The following is a 19,142-nucleotide window of genomic DNA, read 5'->3' on the forward strand; positions in this document are numbered from 1 at the left end:
CGTGCTCAGTCCACTGCTGTTCACGCTGCTGACCCATGACTGTTCTGCCAACTCAAGCTTCAACCGTATCATCAAGTTTGCTGATGATACAACAGTGGTGGGCCTCATCAGCAGGAATGATGAAACAGCTTACAGAGAGGAGGTGGAGAGGCTGACAGATTGGTGCTCAGTCAACAATCTCTCCTTGAACGTGGACAAAACAAGCGAGGTGATTGTGGATTTTAGAAAGGCTCAGGCTGACCACTTACCCCTGTGCATCAATGGCATCATTATACAGAGAGTCAGCTGTTACAAGTTCTTGGGAATACATATAGCAGACGACTTGTCCTGGTCAACTAACATCTCTTCCCTCGCCAAGAAGGCACAGCAGCGTCTCTATTTTTTACAGCAGCGGTGCCTTCTTTACAGAGTAAACCTGCCCTCCCCCACCCTCACTACATTCTACAGGGGTACCATTGCAAGTGTCCTGACTAGCTGCATCTCTGCCTGGTACAGTAACTGTAACGTCTCTGACCGCAAGTCTTTGCAGAGAATTGCCAGTACAGCGAAAAAGATCATTGGAGTACCTCTTCCCTCCATCTCGCATATTTACAATACACGATGTACACGTAAGGTTTATAGAATCATAGACGACCCTTCTCATCCCTCCCACGACCTATCTGTCCCACTGCCGTCTGGCAAGTGGTACCGGAGCATCCGGGCCAGAATTACTAGATTGCACAACAGCTTTTTCCCCCCCAGGCTGTCAGGCTCCTGAATACCCTAGTACACAAATGCTGTATCAAAAGCTCTGGTTTGCACAACGGTGTATAAGAACTTTGGCTGCTGCAGAACATGTTTATACAATGAGTACAACACACTGAGCTTGTATTTCTCTTGTCCAACTTGGTTTTGCACTAACTGTGCAATAAATTTGGATTTGTATATACTTTCTTTTTTGCACTTTTTAAAAAAAATTTTTGTTTTTTGTTTGTGTTTATTGTATGTTTTCTGTTCCATGTATGTCCTCTGTTGTGAAAGTCTGGGGGAAACGACATTTCATTCTGCCACGTGTTTTTATAGCATGGATGAATGACAATAAAGTAACTTGAACTTGAGCATACTCAAGGAGACTGATGGATTTGTGACTATTAAGGGAATTGTAGAATATGGGGTCATTGGGTGACAAAGATGCTTCTATAGATCAGCTATGATTTTATTGATTGAACAGGTTTACAGGACTAAGACTTTCAAATGCAAATGTACCAAATACTGTGAACGTGATAAAAGTGTAAAATGAGAGGACACAACATCATTATGCAGTGGCAAATGAAATAGCTTCACCAGGACTTAAATTTAACCGAGTGCCTGTAGATGAAGGAAGCCTTCAGGATGGAGTCTTCTGCAAAGTACTCCGCTTACAAGAAATTATTTTTAAAAGAAACCACTAAAAACAAAATCAATTTTCTCACTGTATGCTCCTCAAATCAGCTCCTTCATAATAAAATTAAAACTGAGATTTTAGACCACCCACCAAATAGCTACTGTATCTTGTGACTATCTGAAACCATGTCATAGACAGGAAAAGCAGCATTAAAAAAAAGTTATTTTGGTTCAATGAAATTAGAGACCTCGAGAACAGCTTTTAGGTAAGTATAAAGGTTTTTCCTATTTGACAGGTATTCTCCATTCTGCTAGTGTTTGGAAGGGTGGTAGGCATGGCCCACTGTGTTTCAGGTCAACAAAAAAATGTAACTTTCCTTCTGGCAAGTGATGTCAGAAGTGTAATGTACAAGTTGCACTGCTTCTTAATAGCAAACGTGGATTGTCTGTTAATTACTAACAGAAATGAAGATGAATCAATAAAAAGCCAAGAGTAATATAGTTTGACCTCTGTGGTTTGGCATTCTTTAGTTCTTGTGTTCTCAATGGCACATTTTTGTCTATATAATTAACAATCCTGCTAGGCCTTTTGTGTATGTTAATTTTCCTTAGTTTGTGTGGTGCAGATAAATCTCAGCTTCTTTTCCAAAATGGAAAAGCAGAAAAAATGCAGCTGCTGGAAATCTGAAATAAAAACCAGAAGTGGCTGGATGTACTTAGCAGGTCAAGCTGTGGAAAGAAACAAGAGTTAATATTTCTGGTCAATGTCCTTTCACCAAAGGTTGGAAAATTTAGAAACCAAAGATATTTTAAGCTGCAGAGGAGAGGTGAAGATCACAAAGTGAAAGTCTGTAGCAGATTGCAATGTAAGAGAGAACGAATTAAGTAAAACGTGGTTCAAGAGTCTTACCTACAGGAGATGTGAAGGGAAGGATTTGAATTGAATTCAACAATTCCCACTATGCAATTCTTCCAGATTGTGTCATAAAGCTCATTTTGATGAAAGCTGATCAGCCGATCAGTGTTTCATTCTCCACCAACAGTTCCAGAATTGCTAGGCACTTCCAGCATTCTCTTTTATTTCACATTTCCAGCAATTGAACTGTTTTGCTTCCAGCATTGTTTTATCCCCTCTCTGGCCTCATTCTTCTCCTTCAGACAGATGCTATTAATGATCCTTCTCAACCATTTTTGATGTCATTCAATCTTTATTAGTCTGCATCCCATCACAAACATTCCCTTTGCTCTCTCCACTGCTACCATAACCATCCCCCCCCCACCACCAACTTCGCTGCAACTTAAAACATGTTCGATTCCTAACTTTTCATAGTTCTAATGAACGATCAACTCAAAATATTAAATCCATTTCTCTCTACACAGATCTGCTGCCTGATCTTCTGAGTATTTCCAGCACTTTGTTTTTTCACTTTTTCTCCCAAACCGTCTATAGTCCTTTTATATTTTCTAAATTTCCGGTTGCCACCTCATTTCCTCTTTCTAACTGGGGAAATTTTTTATTTAAAAAAGCCTCATTTTTTTCTGTTCTCAAAAATCCCTGTTCAGGAAACCAGGATGTAAAGCCAGTTAGAAGATAAAAATAAAGAAGTCACTTGTGGGAGTGATGTACAAACTTCTTAGTGGTAATCACACAGGACAGAGTATAAAGGAAGGAATAACGTGTGTTTGTCTGGAAGGTATACGATAATCACTGGGATTTTAATCTACATATAAACAAGAAAAATCAGATGGGCAAAGGCAAACTAGATTAGGAGTTCATTGAGTGCTTTCAGGACAACTCCTAAGAACAGCACTTTCAAGAACCAACTAGAATTGTTGACAACCTTAAAAAAAGACCTAGTAGTGAGCAAAGGGACAAGATTAATTAAGAACCACATTTATGTTGATCACTTCTGGGTATGAGTAATCATAAAATGACTGAACTTTAGATTCTTTGAGTTAGAGAAGACAATCAGTATTTCAAATTTAAGGGTAATTGTGAGGGCTTAAAGGCAATGCTAGCTGAAGGAAACTGGTAATTTAAATTAAGTGGTGGGTCAGTCAACATGCAATGGCAGACATTGAAGGGGTTCTCTTAGAATACGCATAATAGATACATTCCAATGTGATTAAAAAAAAAGGACCCACCATCCATAATTGAAATTAAAAATATTGTCAAGCTTAAAGACACATGGCAGATCAGATGATGGAAAACATAATAAAAGCAAATCACCAAAAGATTATTAAGTTCAGAAAATGGAGGGCATAAGATAAAGCTAGGCATAAATGTAAAAAACAGATGGTCAGAGTTGCAAAGATACTTAAACAAAAGATAACAGTTAACAAAGAGAGTTGGTTCTGCAGAAAGAGTCTGTGGAATTAATAATAAAAACAATGAAACATTACATGTCTTCAAAGAGGATATAGTAATAATTCAGAAATTGTAAGGGAGTGAGGAAGTCAAAAAAATTTACAGGGAGGGGAATTATCATGTAAGTGGTACTGAGCAACTTGTTTATAAAGCAGAACAGGTGTTTGTATAATATTTAGGTTTCCAGAAGGCATTGCAATGGCAATGCACAAAGAGGTCATTGCAAAAAATAAGATCTCACAGTGTAAGAGATAATGTTTGCCATCTCAGACGTGCCTCTATTTTGACCTATCATGGGCCCAAAATACCTCTCCTCCATTTTGAGTGCTTATGGGCCAGGAGTTTGCACAAATCAGTGGGAATATTACATTTTTTCACAGAAGCTTTGAAAACATCATTTCCTTGTCATTATGGAACATGGGAAGATTTTGCAAAGGCACCATTAGTGGCCTCTCTCTAGTAAACTGAAGTGCTTGTGCATGTAGTTCATAACTCACTGATGCTTAGTTATCCAGGAAGTTACTGAAGACTACAGGACACTTCATCATTAATAACTGCCTTCATCAAAATGTAGCTCCTGAGATATGGGAAGCAGTCCATGTTTTTCAGGGTTTACTACAGGGTGCAGTTGGTGGAGGCCTTTGTTTTTTTTTGGATGTTACTGCAAGGTCCATTCCTTGTGTGCTTCAGTGAATGAGTCACCAATGACTCGGAGCTCAGCCTCTGAACATCCACATACAAAACTGTGAACTGCAGCTCCTTTAAGTAAATTGGCTTGACCTTGGTTCTGAAATGGAGGGAATATGGGTTGAACAGTTTTGTTTTGTCCTATAGATTAGCTCCACTCCAGCAGAAAACTTGTGGGAAGTCAAGTGTAGTAATGCAGAGAGAAAGATTAAGTGGCGAGGCAATGACCCAGTCTTACTTGACACCAGGCTCCACTGAGATCACAGATTATAATAGCATTATAAAGCAGATGGAAGATAAGGACGAATTTCTTTGGGCATCTGAATTTCAGAAGGACACTCTACCTCTACAGTCTCTCTAGACTGATTGAATACAAGACTTTTGGGAGGTGAAAAAAAGGCCACATATAGTAATTCATGCTTTTCCTTGCATTAATTCATAGCACCACAGAGAGATAAAGCACAGAAATAGGCTCTTTGACACACTGAATCTGTGCCAAACATCAAGCGCCCATTCACACTAATCCAACATTACTCTTTTTTTTATTCTCTTCACATTCTTCACCTGCACACTTGGAGGTGTGGGAGAAAACTGTAGCACTGGGAGGAAACCACCATGGGCACAAGGAGAATGCATTAACTTCACACAAACAGTACCAGAGGTTAGAATTGAACCTGGGTTTCTGGTGATATGGAGGTAATGACTTTGCTAGCTGTGTCACTGTGTTCTTGAAGCATGGTGAAGGTCACATCTATTGTGCTTTTAGATAGACAGAATCCTCATTGTGGCTCAGGAAGCAGCTCTTTAGTTGAGAGAGAAGGCAGTTGACTTTGACGTTCCCTATGACAAAGAGCAGGGAAACCCCTCTGTAATTAGTTTTGTCTCCTTTCTTGAAGATGGTCTTGAATATGGCATCACCAATATCCCCTATCAGGTTCTTCAGTTTCCATACTTGGGAGATGAGATTGTAAATGTGACTGCAGTTCTTCTCACCAGGTTTTAGAACTTTAGCAGAGAAATACTTTACTCTCAAGAGAAGACCTTGAACTTTTAAACTTTGGGGCATTGAATGGCAAATCTCCACAAGGTCCTTTCAAATCGGGATTCAAATCCAATCCGTACAGATAATAGGGAAGTCAGTTTGCTTATTGTTTGCTGCAAGGTTATTGAGCATAGTTCCACCTGGGATGTTTGCAATGTCCAGCCTTGAAATATCCCCCACGGTAACACTACTGAAAATAATGCAGGTTTGAGTTTTCCTATTTTAGGCAACATTGAGTTTTCCAGTCTTAGGTAACCCTTCCCTCTGGTGGTTTTTCTCCCCCTCCCCCCTTTCCAATCCTCCTCTGGTCCTCCCATTTTTGTCCCCTTTCCCACCCCCTCCAGCCCTACATCACCTCTCTCCTCTTCCTGGTCCATCCATCCACCACATAGTTTATGCATAGGCTTTCTCTCCCCTCCTCCCCAAACCTGTTCTGGTTCCATCTGCCATTCACCTTTCCCTTAATGGCTTCCATTATCACCTCCTTTATTTATCAGATTCCAAAACTGGTAGCCCTTTGTGTTCCTTCTCAAGACCCTCTAGAAGCTGTCCACAACCTTCACCTTCCCCTCCTCCCATCCCACTCCATCTGCCTCATTTTTTCCCCCTCTTTGCCTCCATCTATCATGCAGCTGCCTCTGTCTTCCAACTCCAGCCCCATCCCCTACCCGGTGCAACCTGCCCGTATCTTTCACCCCTCTTCAGTCCACCTTGAGTTCTCGACGCACCACTCCCCCCAATCCTCCTTGTACTGGCTATCTACCCTCTTCACACACAGTCCTGATACAGGGTTTTGACATGAAACACCGACAATTTCTTCCCCACAGATGCTGCTCAACTGCTGAGTTCCGCCAGCAGATTGTTTGTTACTTAAAATAAGACGAGCTAAGTAGATTTACTATAAAAAGAATGGAAGGACTTTTGATTTTCATTTTGTGGAGATGGAATCACTTTTAGAATCTTCCCAAAGGCTTATCTGGTTGATCTGAAGTCTATGATAGATATTTAGCATGTTAAATAAGTATAACATCTTTGCCATTTCCTATTTGACCATCTTGTTGGGCAAGGCAACACTAAAGATAGGCTCTATGATTCTTGAGAACACATACTATATTTGTTACAATTGTTTAAATGAAGTCTGGAGAGATGAGAAATAAACAACAGAACAGAATAATGTGAGTATTCATGCATATGACTATCTCTAATTATCTGGTTAGAGTGTAACAAATAAAAACTGTGAAGTACGAATGGTGATCCTAATGAAAAGAGGTGGACATCAAATTCCTGTTCAAAGGATGCAAGAAAGCATTGAAATAAGGAAAAATACCCATCAAGACAACTGTTACAATTTTGCCTTCAGCAGCTCTACACTTTGCCTGCCTCCAGTTCCATACTGTCCATTTCTAAAAGATTATTTCAACCTCTGTTCCTGATCTCTGCTGTTTTCAGCCTACAAAATTCCTGTTATGACACCCTTCATTACAGGCCTGCCAACTGCCAGTAAAAATACATTCAGAGGAAATTCAACTCACTGATAATAATGCCACACACAATTTGCTGGCTCTTTGCTTAAGGTATGCTAGTTGCTGAAATTTATTTCAAACATGTTTGCTGCTACTCTTCCAATCTTCAAATTAGCCACCCTCCGCACCACGTGGCTATGTATAATAATCGTAAGTCTTATTCAGCTTTATGGAACACACCCAAACATGGCAATGGATTTATTTATGCTGGTGGTAAGAACCCACCCAGTTTAAGGAGTTATCACATCCTGTTGAAAATGTTACTAAACAAAATCATTCAGTACATGTATTTTCTGGTACAATTTCATTCTGCACAATGATGTAACATGAGTCGTGAGTGAATTTGTAAATGTCAACATTTGTAGAATGCTCGCTCCATTCTTACCGTTCCTCCAACTATTCTTCCTAGAGGATACCATGCCCTTTCATCAAACCAATTTAGAAAATCATAGAATCCATGGGATGCAAGATAATGTGTAGAACGGTAATTAAACCTGTAAAACATAAAGTTTACAATTATTAAACAATGAGCTAACAATCCTTTCTGTGGTGACTCATCTTAAAATTCAATGTCTTTACATGCAACTCCAAACTTCATAATCATTTAAATAGCTGGCAAATGCACAAGATTCACCAATGGGGCCATAATGCACATATTTTTGTCCTATTATAATCCTAAAGCATATCCCAAGTGCTGTTCAAAAGCTATTAAGATATTCAACAAAGTAATGAAAGGAAATGTCAGTTTTTTTTAATCCACTAAGTTCTTGATTGCATCAAGTGCCACGTCACTGCTGGAGAGCTAAACTTCTGTCAGTCAGTAACAGCACACAAAATAATTCACCAAATGCCTGTGAAGTCCTGTAGGATTTGTTTTTACATTAAAGATACTTGCACGAGAAAGTTGTACATTATGATCAATGTTCTTGCCCCCACCCCACCTACACCATTCTTCATAATGTACAATAAATGAAAATGCTCAGCTCCAAGTTGCAATGGGTAAGAAAAAAAACACTGCTATATGAAGGCCCAACTACAGGGCTCAAGAGATCAAATATCAATTTTTTTTTCTTCAGCGTGTTGCTTCACCACAAATAAGTGAATTATACCAAAATAGCACAAACTAGAGATGCGAGCACAATGACCTAATTCAGTAAACTATGATAGATGTCATATAAGCCCAGGGAAATTTTAATCACGGATGTTCAAGGTTTTGCTCAACAAATAGGAAGGGTGGGGATGTGAAAGTTTTTGTTTGAATTTTGACAATCCAGGTACATATGCTATGTTACCAATATTCCTTGCACTTTAAGGACTCTACAGATTGTTGCACCAGCAAAAAGCCTCAGTCAAATGGAGCCCAGAGTATCAAGACTATGCCCAGCATGTACACCAAGCATATACTACACCACCCGCATTGGTCCTCTTTGAAGCGAAATGGAGGGGGGAGCATCTGTAGATCTGAAAGCAATAATATATAGTTTTATATTCCCCTCCCATCATCCCACATCTTCCACTATTTCTTCAAGAAACATTTGCAATTTCAGGTTAAAATTCAGTTTATAATAAGATTCAATGACTGTAACTAGTTCTAATGTTATAGAGACTAAGCTGGCGATCAATATTAACTATAATTGACATGACTACCTTTAATAAGTCATGACCAAGCGCACTTTATAGAGTGAAATTTCTGCATATTAGTCCACGTAATATACAATTGTTCCTGACTCTGCTTACTGTAGTCTGGAATGGTGAGAAAGATTTTCAGTTCACTCAGGTCAATGGTTTGGGATTTTAATGATGCTAGGTAAATTTGTTAAAATAAAATCACTAGAGCACATGTCCAAAACTTTCTTCTATAGATTTTGTGTTTGATGTTTATCCATGTCTTTATTCCCTCAAGGCTCATGTTTTTCCTGTATCATTAACACAAATTTCAATTTATCCAAAATTCTACCAGTTGCATAAAACCCACACCAAGTCTTGCTTGGTCACCATCTTTAAAATCCACTCCTTAGCAGCCAATCCTTCTGTAATCTTGTCTTACACTTCCTTTCCAGAGTCCTCCAGTACTTCAGATCTCCACCACTTTTTTTTCTATAAAATTCCACTCCTTAATTCCACTCCTATAAAAATCAAGAACCTAAATTTAACAAAAAACTGCAATTGCTTAAAATCCAACAAAGCGTGTTCAACCTGAAACCTTAATTGTTTTTCTTTCCATAGATGCTGCCTGACCTGCTGTGCATATCCATCATTTTCTGTTTTTAAATCAAGAACCTCTTAGCACCCATGTCCATACTATTTTAACTCATCACTTTCATGCATGCCTTTTAACACTTAAAGCCCTTCTTCAATGGTGTCAAAAGAATTGCAGATGCTGGAAATCCAGAATAAAAACAGAAAATGCTGGAAATGCAAGTCAAGCAGCATCAGTGGGGAAAGAAAGTTGATTTTTTTTTCCCCCGAGTTTGGACCCTTTCGTTGGAACTGGAAAAGTGAGAAAACAAGTTTAAGTTGCAGAGAGGAAGAAAGGCAGGGAAAAAAAAAGGAACGTCTGCAATTCTGTAATTAAGGTAACATTTAAAAAACAGTTAGGGAGAGAAAAGGGATAGAAAGAAAAATTGACATACAACTGTACAGCCACATCTACGGATAGAGGAACAAACAAAAGGGCCGTTATCTGAAATTGTTAAATTCAACATTAATTCCTGAGGGTTGGAATGTGCCTAAATGGAGAATGACATGCTGTTTCATGAGCTTGTGTTGAAGCAGCACAGGAGGCTGAAGACAGGGATCAGAGTGGGAGCAAGGATAATTAAAGTGACAGGAGATTGAAAGTTCAAGGTCCCTTTTGCAGACTGAAGAGAAGTGTTTTGCAAAGTGGTCACACAATCTGCGTTTCGTTCTCTAATGTAGAGAAGGCCACTTAGTGAGCACTGAATGCAACCTACTAAATTGAAAAAAATAGCAAGTTAACTGCTGCTTCACCTAGAAGGACTGTTTGGATAGTGGGAAGGGACAAGGTGAAGGGGCATTACTCACCAAAGTGCAACAAGAAGGGGATTAGATCAAATGTTCAAAAAACTTGCAAAAACTTTCAGAATATTGACAGTAACACCAAACATGATTTAAGTTTAAAATATCAACCAACTGGATTTTAAAAAGGCTTTTTTTCCCCTTATGCCATGGTAACAGACATGCTGGCAAAGGCAATGCAAGATTAAACTAAGGAATCACTAAAATCAAGATATTTGCAAAACATGAACAATGTCTCAATTAAATACCACAAGCTATTAAATAGCTAAGAGTTCAGCTTCCCTGCTCAGAGGTACAACATTCCTATTGTTAAAAGTCCAAAGGATGCAACTTTAAGCAGGTTAGAGACTTAATACTCCAGCGTACAAATTATCTACCAACTCATAAGTCTTTCCACCATTTAAAGGACACAAGTGAAGTATATGATGGAACACTATTTTCTTGAATGGGTGTAACTCTAACTACATTCAAGCAACTCCATGCCATTCAGAATAGAGCAACCATCCACCACTTAAACGTTTATCCTACATCACCAGTGCACCATTACTGCAATGTTTACCATGTAAAAGATGCAAAGCAGCAACTTAAAGACTTCTGCAAATGCACTTCCCAAGAAATCAAAAATCTCACTGTTGAGGAGAGAGGGCAGCAGATACATGGAAACACTAACATTTGCTAATTTCCTTCCTTGTCATACACCATGCTGACTTGGAAATACATCATTACCCTTTCATAATTGGTGTGAAAAACCATGTAAAACCCTCTATCTGATGGTACCACGTGAATATTTTCAATACACATACTACAGCAGTTTAAAGGGCAAAGGCATTTAGGGATGGACAACAAATGTTGGCTTTGCCAGTAATATCTGCATCCAATGATTGGATATATAAAATAAACACTCCTTTTGCTATTCGCTGCTGCCATCCACTCCCAAAAGTCCTGACAAATTTCTAATCTCCTTATTGCCACCTAAAATCTCATTACATTACCTCATTCTTCCTTGATCTACTTTACCGAATTTGTACCTACGCTTATTAAGTTTCTTAACATCCATGTTTATTAAGATAAGATTTCTTTATTAATCACATGTACATCGAAACAGCGAAATGCATCCTTGCGTAGAATGTCCCAGGGCCAGCTGGGTCGCTGGTGCTGTAATAGCATTACGCTGACCGCTACACTACCATGCCTGCCCTTATTAACGGCTCTGAATGAGCACTCTCCCATGCTTTCCAAAAGGACCTGTCTCATTTCTATTGTCTTCAGCCAACTTCCCTTTCTTCTCGAAGATCCTTTCACGCATCATTGCTGCCTTGAATGCATTAACACTTAGTACTTTTGTGCTCTTCTTTCCCCAAGGTTCTGCTTCTGCCCACCCAGCTTCTGCCATGCTCACACAAACAGCAACCTGACTCAAAATATATTATGCATGTAACTATGGCTTCAGCACCTGATCCTCACCGTTTCTTTATTTTGTTAATTAAACTCCCATTTTCTTGCCTTTGTTGTCAGTTCTAAGAGACCATCTTGACAGAATGCCTCTCAAGTAATGGCTTCACCTCGTGCTTCTACAGTCATGTCAGAAATCCCCAAGGATCTATCCTCCACTCCTAGCTCTTATTTGTACCTCAGCAATTTTACTGCAAGGTTCAGGATCAGCATCAATTGGCAAAGATGCCTCACTGACAGGCGAACCGCCCCACCTTTCCAAGCAGCTGCCCTCAAAACCCAGGTGCAATCTTCTGTTAGGAAAATGGCTTCCAGCCAATTAGTGCAACCAAGTAGAGCACTATACCCAATCAGAACTGACAGGCCATGCCATGGAAATGCTTTGAGCCAATCAAGGTTTGCTCCAGGCTTAACAGCTGCCAATGTTAAGGTGAATGCCTCAGACTCTTAAATAGACAAAAACTCTCAAACTAGGAAAACTTGAGTAATAATTTAAAATTTGTCTTTTTTAAAAATATTCTGACAAACGCTATGGAGCAGAATGCCGAAGGTGGAACAAAAAATGGAAAAACTGCAGGGCATTTGGAAAAACTCTAGAAATGACAGAAGTGGAGGGAGATGGTGAATTTTAAAGCTGTTAGGATTTTGCATTCTTCAGTTTGAGCAAATGGTGGGAATTAGTGAAGGAGTGCCACTCATGTTGGCAGAATGAGTGCCTTTATTTATTCTCCAAATTCCTCCAAAAGCCTCCTCTAGTTCCATCTTCAGCAATATACCTGGTCCTTAAATCAAATTTGCATCTTCTACTAATCCTTTATGCTTAAGAAGCTAGATCTCATTTTCAAACTCCTTCACCATTACTTCAGTGTCTCTACACAGAAGGTTGCACAAGGCAGAGGTTTGCAGTCTCCCTCTTCTGCCAACAGTGTGTGTTAGATAATTGATATCATAGTCTAACCTTCCCTGTTAACATCTGCACCTTCTTTTCTACCTTTAAAAGCTTTTACAAGACTGCCAAGTTCGTCATTGCTCCCAGCTAAGCCCAAGCTTGTTTTAATCATAACATATTTTGAAATGTTGTGTTATGATTAATATTACAGCTTTAAAGAGTGGGGAAAAAAATCAGAATTCACTGGCACTTTTAAAAGGTAACTGGATGTGAATTTTAAGAGAAATAATTTGCAAGGTGATGGGAGAACATTGGGTAATGGTTCAAAAATGAATGGCTCTTTTCCAAACCACTGGTATTATAGGCTAAATCAGGCACCTTCTGACCAGTAAGACTATAACGTTACAGGTAGTATACCAATACAATTCACTATGGAATAAAGGATTAAAGAAAACATCATTCAGCCATATACAATTTTGGCTTTGCAAACATTTACACAATTTAAAACATATTGGGTGCTTCAGCTTAGGTGTTATTCAAATACAAGATGCACCAATTTTAAACTGGTACCTAATTTTCAGAGGTCTAAGTAACATGCTAGTTAGCCTAGACTAACCAGTAATACTGGTTCCACTATTTTATTACGCATGGAGAAAGTTATTTAAATGGAATACAGCAAAGCCTTGATTTATGTACAATTTAGCAACTTTTACTACACTACCTACTCTTTGGGGCATACATCTTCAATTTACAAAGCTACTTTTCATTATTATAAAGGGCACATGCCACCCTCCATGCATAGGAATACATTATCAAAATACTCAAGAGCACACCCTTTCGTAAATCAAAGATGGCTGGAAATTATAAACCATCTTGAAAGAAAGTATTTGTAACTGTCCAATAATTTAAAGTTCATGTTTCTCCAACAATGACTTTAGACAGCATTTAAGAGGTCTTTTTACTTCTGGCACAAGGCTTCCATCAGTAAAAAAAAAAGCTAATAAAATGCTTACTTTTAACTTGTTTTTTTAAAAAACTTGAAATGTTTTACTGTTTAAATAATTGGAAACCAAAATGTTTATGTTGCAGTTCTAGCAATATTAAACAAGAAACCATGCCAATATTTTTTTTAAAAAGGTACTACTTACTGTGTGAAAAAAAAACACCATTCCAGATTGGGCTGACACACAGGCAACAACTCAGGCTTCTTTACAAATAGCAGCCCCAAAGCTTAGAAAGAACTCAAAGCTCAAATTTATGCTCTGTCTGATTGCCACATAAGAGACAAGAGAAAGATGGGAAGAGTTCCTCATTCCTCATCTCTGGAATCATTCCCATAAATCCCTTTTGCATAGTCTGCAAGACTTTCACACCTTCGCTATGCATGGTGTCCAGAACTAGAAACAATGCACTAATTCTGGTAGAACCAGAGTTTTATAAACATTCATGACTTCCTTGTTGTACTCTGTGCCTCAATTTATAAATGTTAGGATCATGTGTTTTTTTTAAAACCACTTTCTCAGCCTGCCCTGACAGATACTTTCAATGAACTATGCACATATACATCTGTTCCTTACCCTTTGTAGCATTAGTTTATATTACCTCTCATTCTTGGGTCTCTCAATCAGATGTCAGGCCCACAGCAGACAACTCTACTCCACATTTGATCCAGCCAGGGCTTTGCAATGATGCACCATTCTATTTATTTCTTTGTGTTTGTTATAGTCTGTACATTTGTACTGTATAAAGAATGGTAATTTGAGCAGCCATCCAAGCCCGTCATGCTTTAATGTTCTTCCATTTCCTTTTCTTTTTGATTTTGTCACGTCACAACTTTTCATTTTCCCTTCTCTTATAGCAGAAATTCTGACAGAATACTTTGTCATACTCTTCTTTTAGAACTCTAACTTACATTTCTTGTTCCATGCTCACACCCTAACCCCAACTTAACAACCCTTGTGACACAAAGTTAAACAATTCATCTCTATATTCTTTTACATGTTATTACGCCCTGTCCCATGCCTTCTTAACAACTATCCATTCATTGCCCTAAACAGAATACCATCCTGGACTTTGCCACAAGATTCAAGTGATTCTAGAAAAATTCAACTGATTTCCTGTATAGAAATATGAAAATAATTTCTGGACTAGCTCCATCAAGATTTCACATTTCTGTCTTAACATTTCAAATTATTATGAAAAACCCAACATTTTCCTTCAGAGTAATAAACTGGCTATTTGTATAAAGCTGCCAAACTTTTCAGTTATCATTTTTAAAAAAAGTAAAATGGATAGATAGAATGAGATAAGCACAGTTCACTAAAACTGGGCCCATTGTTGGGTTCATGTGACCAATAAATTATCTACATATCTGCTAAAGCAAAAGGCTTCTGACTTGCTGCAGAAAAGCACTGCAACTATACCTCATGGCCCTTATGGATTAAATTGCCCACATCTGGACTTGTGGAGCAGCAGGAGTATATTGGTATTGGTTTATTATTGTCACTTGTACTGAGGTACAGTGAAAAACTTGTCTTACAAACCGATCTTACAGGTCAATTCATTACACAGTGCAGTTACATTGAGTTAGTACAGAGTGCATTGATGTAGTACAGGTAAAAAAAACAGTACAGAATAAAGTGTCACAGCTACAGAGAAAGTGAACTGCAGTAAGGTGCAAGGTCACAACAAGGTAGATCGTGAGGTCATGAGGTCATAGTCCATCTCATTGTACAAGGGAACTGTTCAATAGTCTTATCACAGTGGGGTAGAAGCTGTCCTTAAGTCTGGTGGTACGTGCCCTCAGGCTCCTGTATCTTCTACCCGATGGAAGAGTAGAGAAGAGAGAATGTCCCAGGTGGATGGGGTCTTTGATTATGCTAGCTGCTTCACCAAGACGAGAGGTAAAGACAGAGTCCAAGGAGGGGAGCCTGGTGTCTGTGATGTGCTGGGCTGTGCCCACAACTCTCTGCAGCTTCTTTCAGTCTTGGGCAGAGCAGTTGCCATACCAAGCTGTGATACATCCTGATAGGATGCTTTCTATGGCGCATCGGTAAAAGTTGGTGAGAGTCAAAGGGGACAAACCAAATTTCTTTAGCCTCCTGAGAAAGTAGAGGCGCTGGTGATGTTCACTCCCAGGAACTTGAAGCTGTCAACCCTCTTGACCTCAGCACCATTGATGTAGACAGGTGTATGTACACCGCCCCCTTTCCTGAAGTCAATGACCAGCTCTTTAGTTTTGTTGACATTGAGGGAAAGGTTGTTGTCATGACACCATTCCACTAAGCTATCTCCTTCCTGTACTCCAATTCATCACTGTTTGAGATACGGCCTACAATGGTAGTATCATCTGCAAACTTGTAGATGGAGTTAGAGTCCTGAATGTATAGGGAGTAGAGGGCTGAGGACGCAGCCTTGAGGTGCGCCAGTGTTGAGAATAATCGTGCCGGGGGAATTGTTGCCTATCCTCACTGATTGCGGTCTGTTTGTTAGAAAGTCAAGGACCCAGTTACAGAGGAAGGTGTTGAGTCCTAGGTCTCAGAGTTTGGTGACAAGCTTGCTTGGTACTATTGTATTGAAGGCAGAGCTGTAGTCAATAAACAACAGTCTAACGTAAGTGTCCTTACTGTCCAGATGCTCCAGAGCTGAGTGAAGGGCCAGGCAGATGGCATCCGCTGTAGACCTGTTTCGGCGATAGGCGAATTGCAATGGGTCCAGGTTGTCTGGTAGGCTGGAGTTGATGCGTGCCATGACCAACCTCTCAAAGCACTTCAATGATGGTGGACGTCAGAGCCACTGGTCGGTAGTCATTGAGTCATGTTACCTTGCTTTTCTTTGGTACCAGGATGATAGTGGTCTTCTTAAAACAGGAGGGAACCTGAGATTGAAGCAGGGAGAGGTTGAATATGTCCGCAAATACTTCTGCCAGCTGACCAGCACAAGATCTGAGCACGCGGCCCGGGACACCATCTGGGCCAGGTGCTTTCCTCGTGTTCATTCTTTGGAAGACTGATCTTACGTCCTCCACTGTGATCACAGGTTCAGCTGCGTTGGTGGCTGTCAGAGTGGATGGTGACAATCCACTTCCTTTTTGTTTAAGACGTGCATAGAATGCATTAAGTTCATCAGGAAGGGATGCACTGTTGTTAGTTATGCAGCCTGACTTTGTCTTGTAGCCTGTTATGGCATGTAAGCCCTGCCATAACTGGCGGCTGGTCAGGGACTCTATTTTGAGTCGTTATTGCCTCTTGGCATCCCTTATAGCTTTACGAAGGTCATACCTCGCTTTTTTGTATAGATCAGGATTACCAGATTTGTGTGCAGCGGTCCTCTCCTTCAGTAGGGAGTGGATCTCCCAGTTCATCCATGGCTTCCTGTTTGGGAACACCTGTATTGTCCTCTTTGGTCCACAGTCCACCACACACTTGCTGATAAAGTCTGTGATGGCGGTGGCATACTCATCAAGGCTGGCAGCTGAGTCTTTGAACATGGTCCAGTCCACTGTCTCAAAGCAGTCATGTAGAAGCTCATCTGCTTCCTCAGACCAGCACTGCACGACTCTCCGTACCAGATCCTCCCGTTTCAGCTTCTGTTTGTGTGCAGGGAGAAGGAGCACAGCCTGGTGGTCTGATTTCCCAAAGTGAGGACAAGGGGTGGCTCGGAAGGCATCTTTGATGGTTGTATAGCAGTGATATATGATAGTTAAACTGTGTAGTGATCCTCATACTTCCTCATGACAGAGGAGGCGGCCATTCAGTCATCATGTCTATCAATCCCATTACCCCACTTACCTCCTTGTAGGGCAGCACAACAGTCCAGCAAATAGAGCTGCTATCCACAGTGCCAGAGGCAGGTTCAATTCTCTTGTGCTTTTTATGTGGAGTTTACATATTCTCCCTGTGACCACGTGTGTTTGATCCGGTTTCCTCCCACAACCCAAAGATGTGCACCTTGATAGGTTAATTACCCACTGTACATTGCCCTTAGTGTATAGGTGGTGTGATCTGGATGAAGTTGACGGGAATGTGGGAAGAATAAATATGGGATTAATGTAAATGGATGGTTGATGGTCAGTGCAGACTCAGTTGGCCGAAGAGCCTGTTTCCATGCTGTATCTCTCTACGAGTCTATGAGATCAAGTTTAACTATGTATCTTATATCTCTGTCCCCTGATTTTGACCCCTTTGCAAAGGGAAATAGGTCCTCCCTACTTATTCTGTCCAGGCCGGTCAATTTTCTACACCCAAGTTAATCACCCATATTTTTTATTTTACAGGAATTATAATCAACCTAAAAATACTTATTTGACATATAAATAATACAGGCAATCCCCGTGTTATGGGTGGTTGTGTTCGTAGAAAATGGTCGAAATTCTGATTTTCCATAATGTGAAGCTGCATCATCTACAGGGCAGAGGGAATGGTCCCTTTGAAATGCTGAAATGGGAGGGGAGGGAAAGACAAGTCTGGTGTTGGCATCATGTTGAAGATATCAGGAAAAAAAAACTGTTGATTTATTTTCATTCCCTCCCTCTCCTCCCCCCCCCCCCCCCCCCCAAACACACACACACACAAATTCCGTGAGAGTGAACTTTATTTCATATTTCAAACTTCTGGGTAGTGATTTGCAAATTCTGCAAGGGTGAATTTCCATAACCTGAATGGTCGTAATGCAGGGGTGGCCTATACTAGAAATCAATTTAGGGCCCTAAAGTTTTTGATGAGTGTTTCCAGCATTTGCAAATACAAATCATACAGGAACATGTAACAGTAACAAATACTTTCAAACTATTTTCAGCATTAGAAAACTTATAGGCAACACTTTTAGACAAGTTCTCTTCCAGGATTTATTGCTTCAAGAAAATGGTTATCTATGTTTCCACAAAAGCAGAACTACTGAATGGTTACAGCACAGAAGGAAGCCATTTCATCCATAGACTACACACTGCCACTTGTAAGAGCAACCCAGCTTGTTCAAATCCCCTGCCCTCAACCCCATAGCCTTGCAAATTCCTTTCTTTCAGATACTTACCTTTATGAATGCTACAACTGATAGTCTCTATTCCCACCTTTGGCACTGCATACTGGGCCCCAACCAATGGTTATAGATATTATATATAGAAATAAACTACCTCATGGTATTTCTGCTTCTTTGTCAATCATCTTTGTTCTATATCTATATCCCTGGGATCTTGACTGTTCCGCCAATGGCAAAAAACAGTTTTTTGCTATCTACTTTGTCTATGCTGCAATCACAATCTCCAATTCATTACATGGATCAAAATAACTATACATCTTGTCCCCTGGGACAGGCACTGCATAGCAAACAAGTCACAGGTGGAGTTAAAGAGAAAGGTCACAGTAAGTCACAGTAACAACATTTACAAAGGCCATCTCACTTAATCGAAAAATAGCATGGAATATTTTTGTAATAAGAAAGTGCTGGATATACTTAGATCAAATAGCACCTATGGAGAGAGAAACAGAGTTATTGATTCAGTCAGTGAACTTTTGTCAGACTAGACAAGTTCTTGAGAGAGAGGAATTGAAACATCGAAAGGAAAAGTCAGTGAAAGGGTGAAAGACAGAAGAGTTTGAATGACTCTTGGAGGTGGGAGCTGGCTAAAAGAGGGTGGTAAAGGGAGGTGAATAACAAACACGTCTTGGGGTGGGGATGGAGGGTGTAAGTAGTTAAATTAAATGAGATTGCCAGCCTGAGGGGGGGGGGGGGGGGGGGGGGGGGGGGGCGGAATTGTGAATGTGGAAATGCAAGTTGGAAGTC

At 40.0% G+C, this 19,142-nt stretch overlaps 1 protein-coding gene across 2 annotated transcripts in view; it reads right to left on the bottom strand.

The window, feature by feature from the left end:
* stt3b (STT3 oligosaccharyltransferase complex catalytic subunit B) overlaps positions 1-19,142 on the bottom strand; it is an 89,409-nt gene that overhangs the window by 54,223 nt on the left and 16,044 nt on the right. For both annotated transcript variants that reach the window (XM_052015947.1, XM_052015948.1), the window contains exon 2: positions 7,368-7,476. In XM_052015947.1, coding sequence (XP_051871907.1) covers positions 7,368-7,476 — 109 coding nt within the window. The remainder of the gene's footprint in view (positions 1-7,367; positions 7,477-19,142) is intronic.

Source organism: Pristis pectinata, chromosome 5 (genome assembly GCF_009764475.1).
Source record: "Pristis pectinata isolate sPriPec2 chromosome 5, sPriPec2.1.pri, whole genome shotgun sequence".
Lineage (NCBI taxonomy): Eukaryota > Metazoa > Chordata > Chondrichthyes > Rhinopristiformes > Pristidae > Pristis > Pristis pectinata.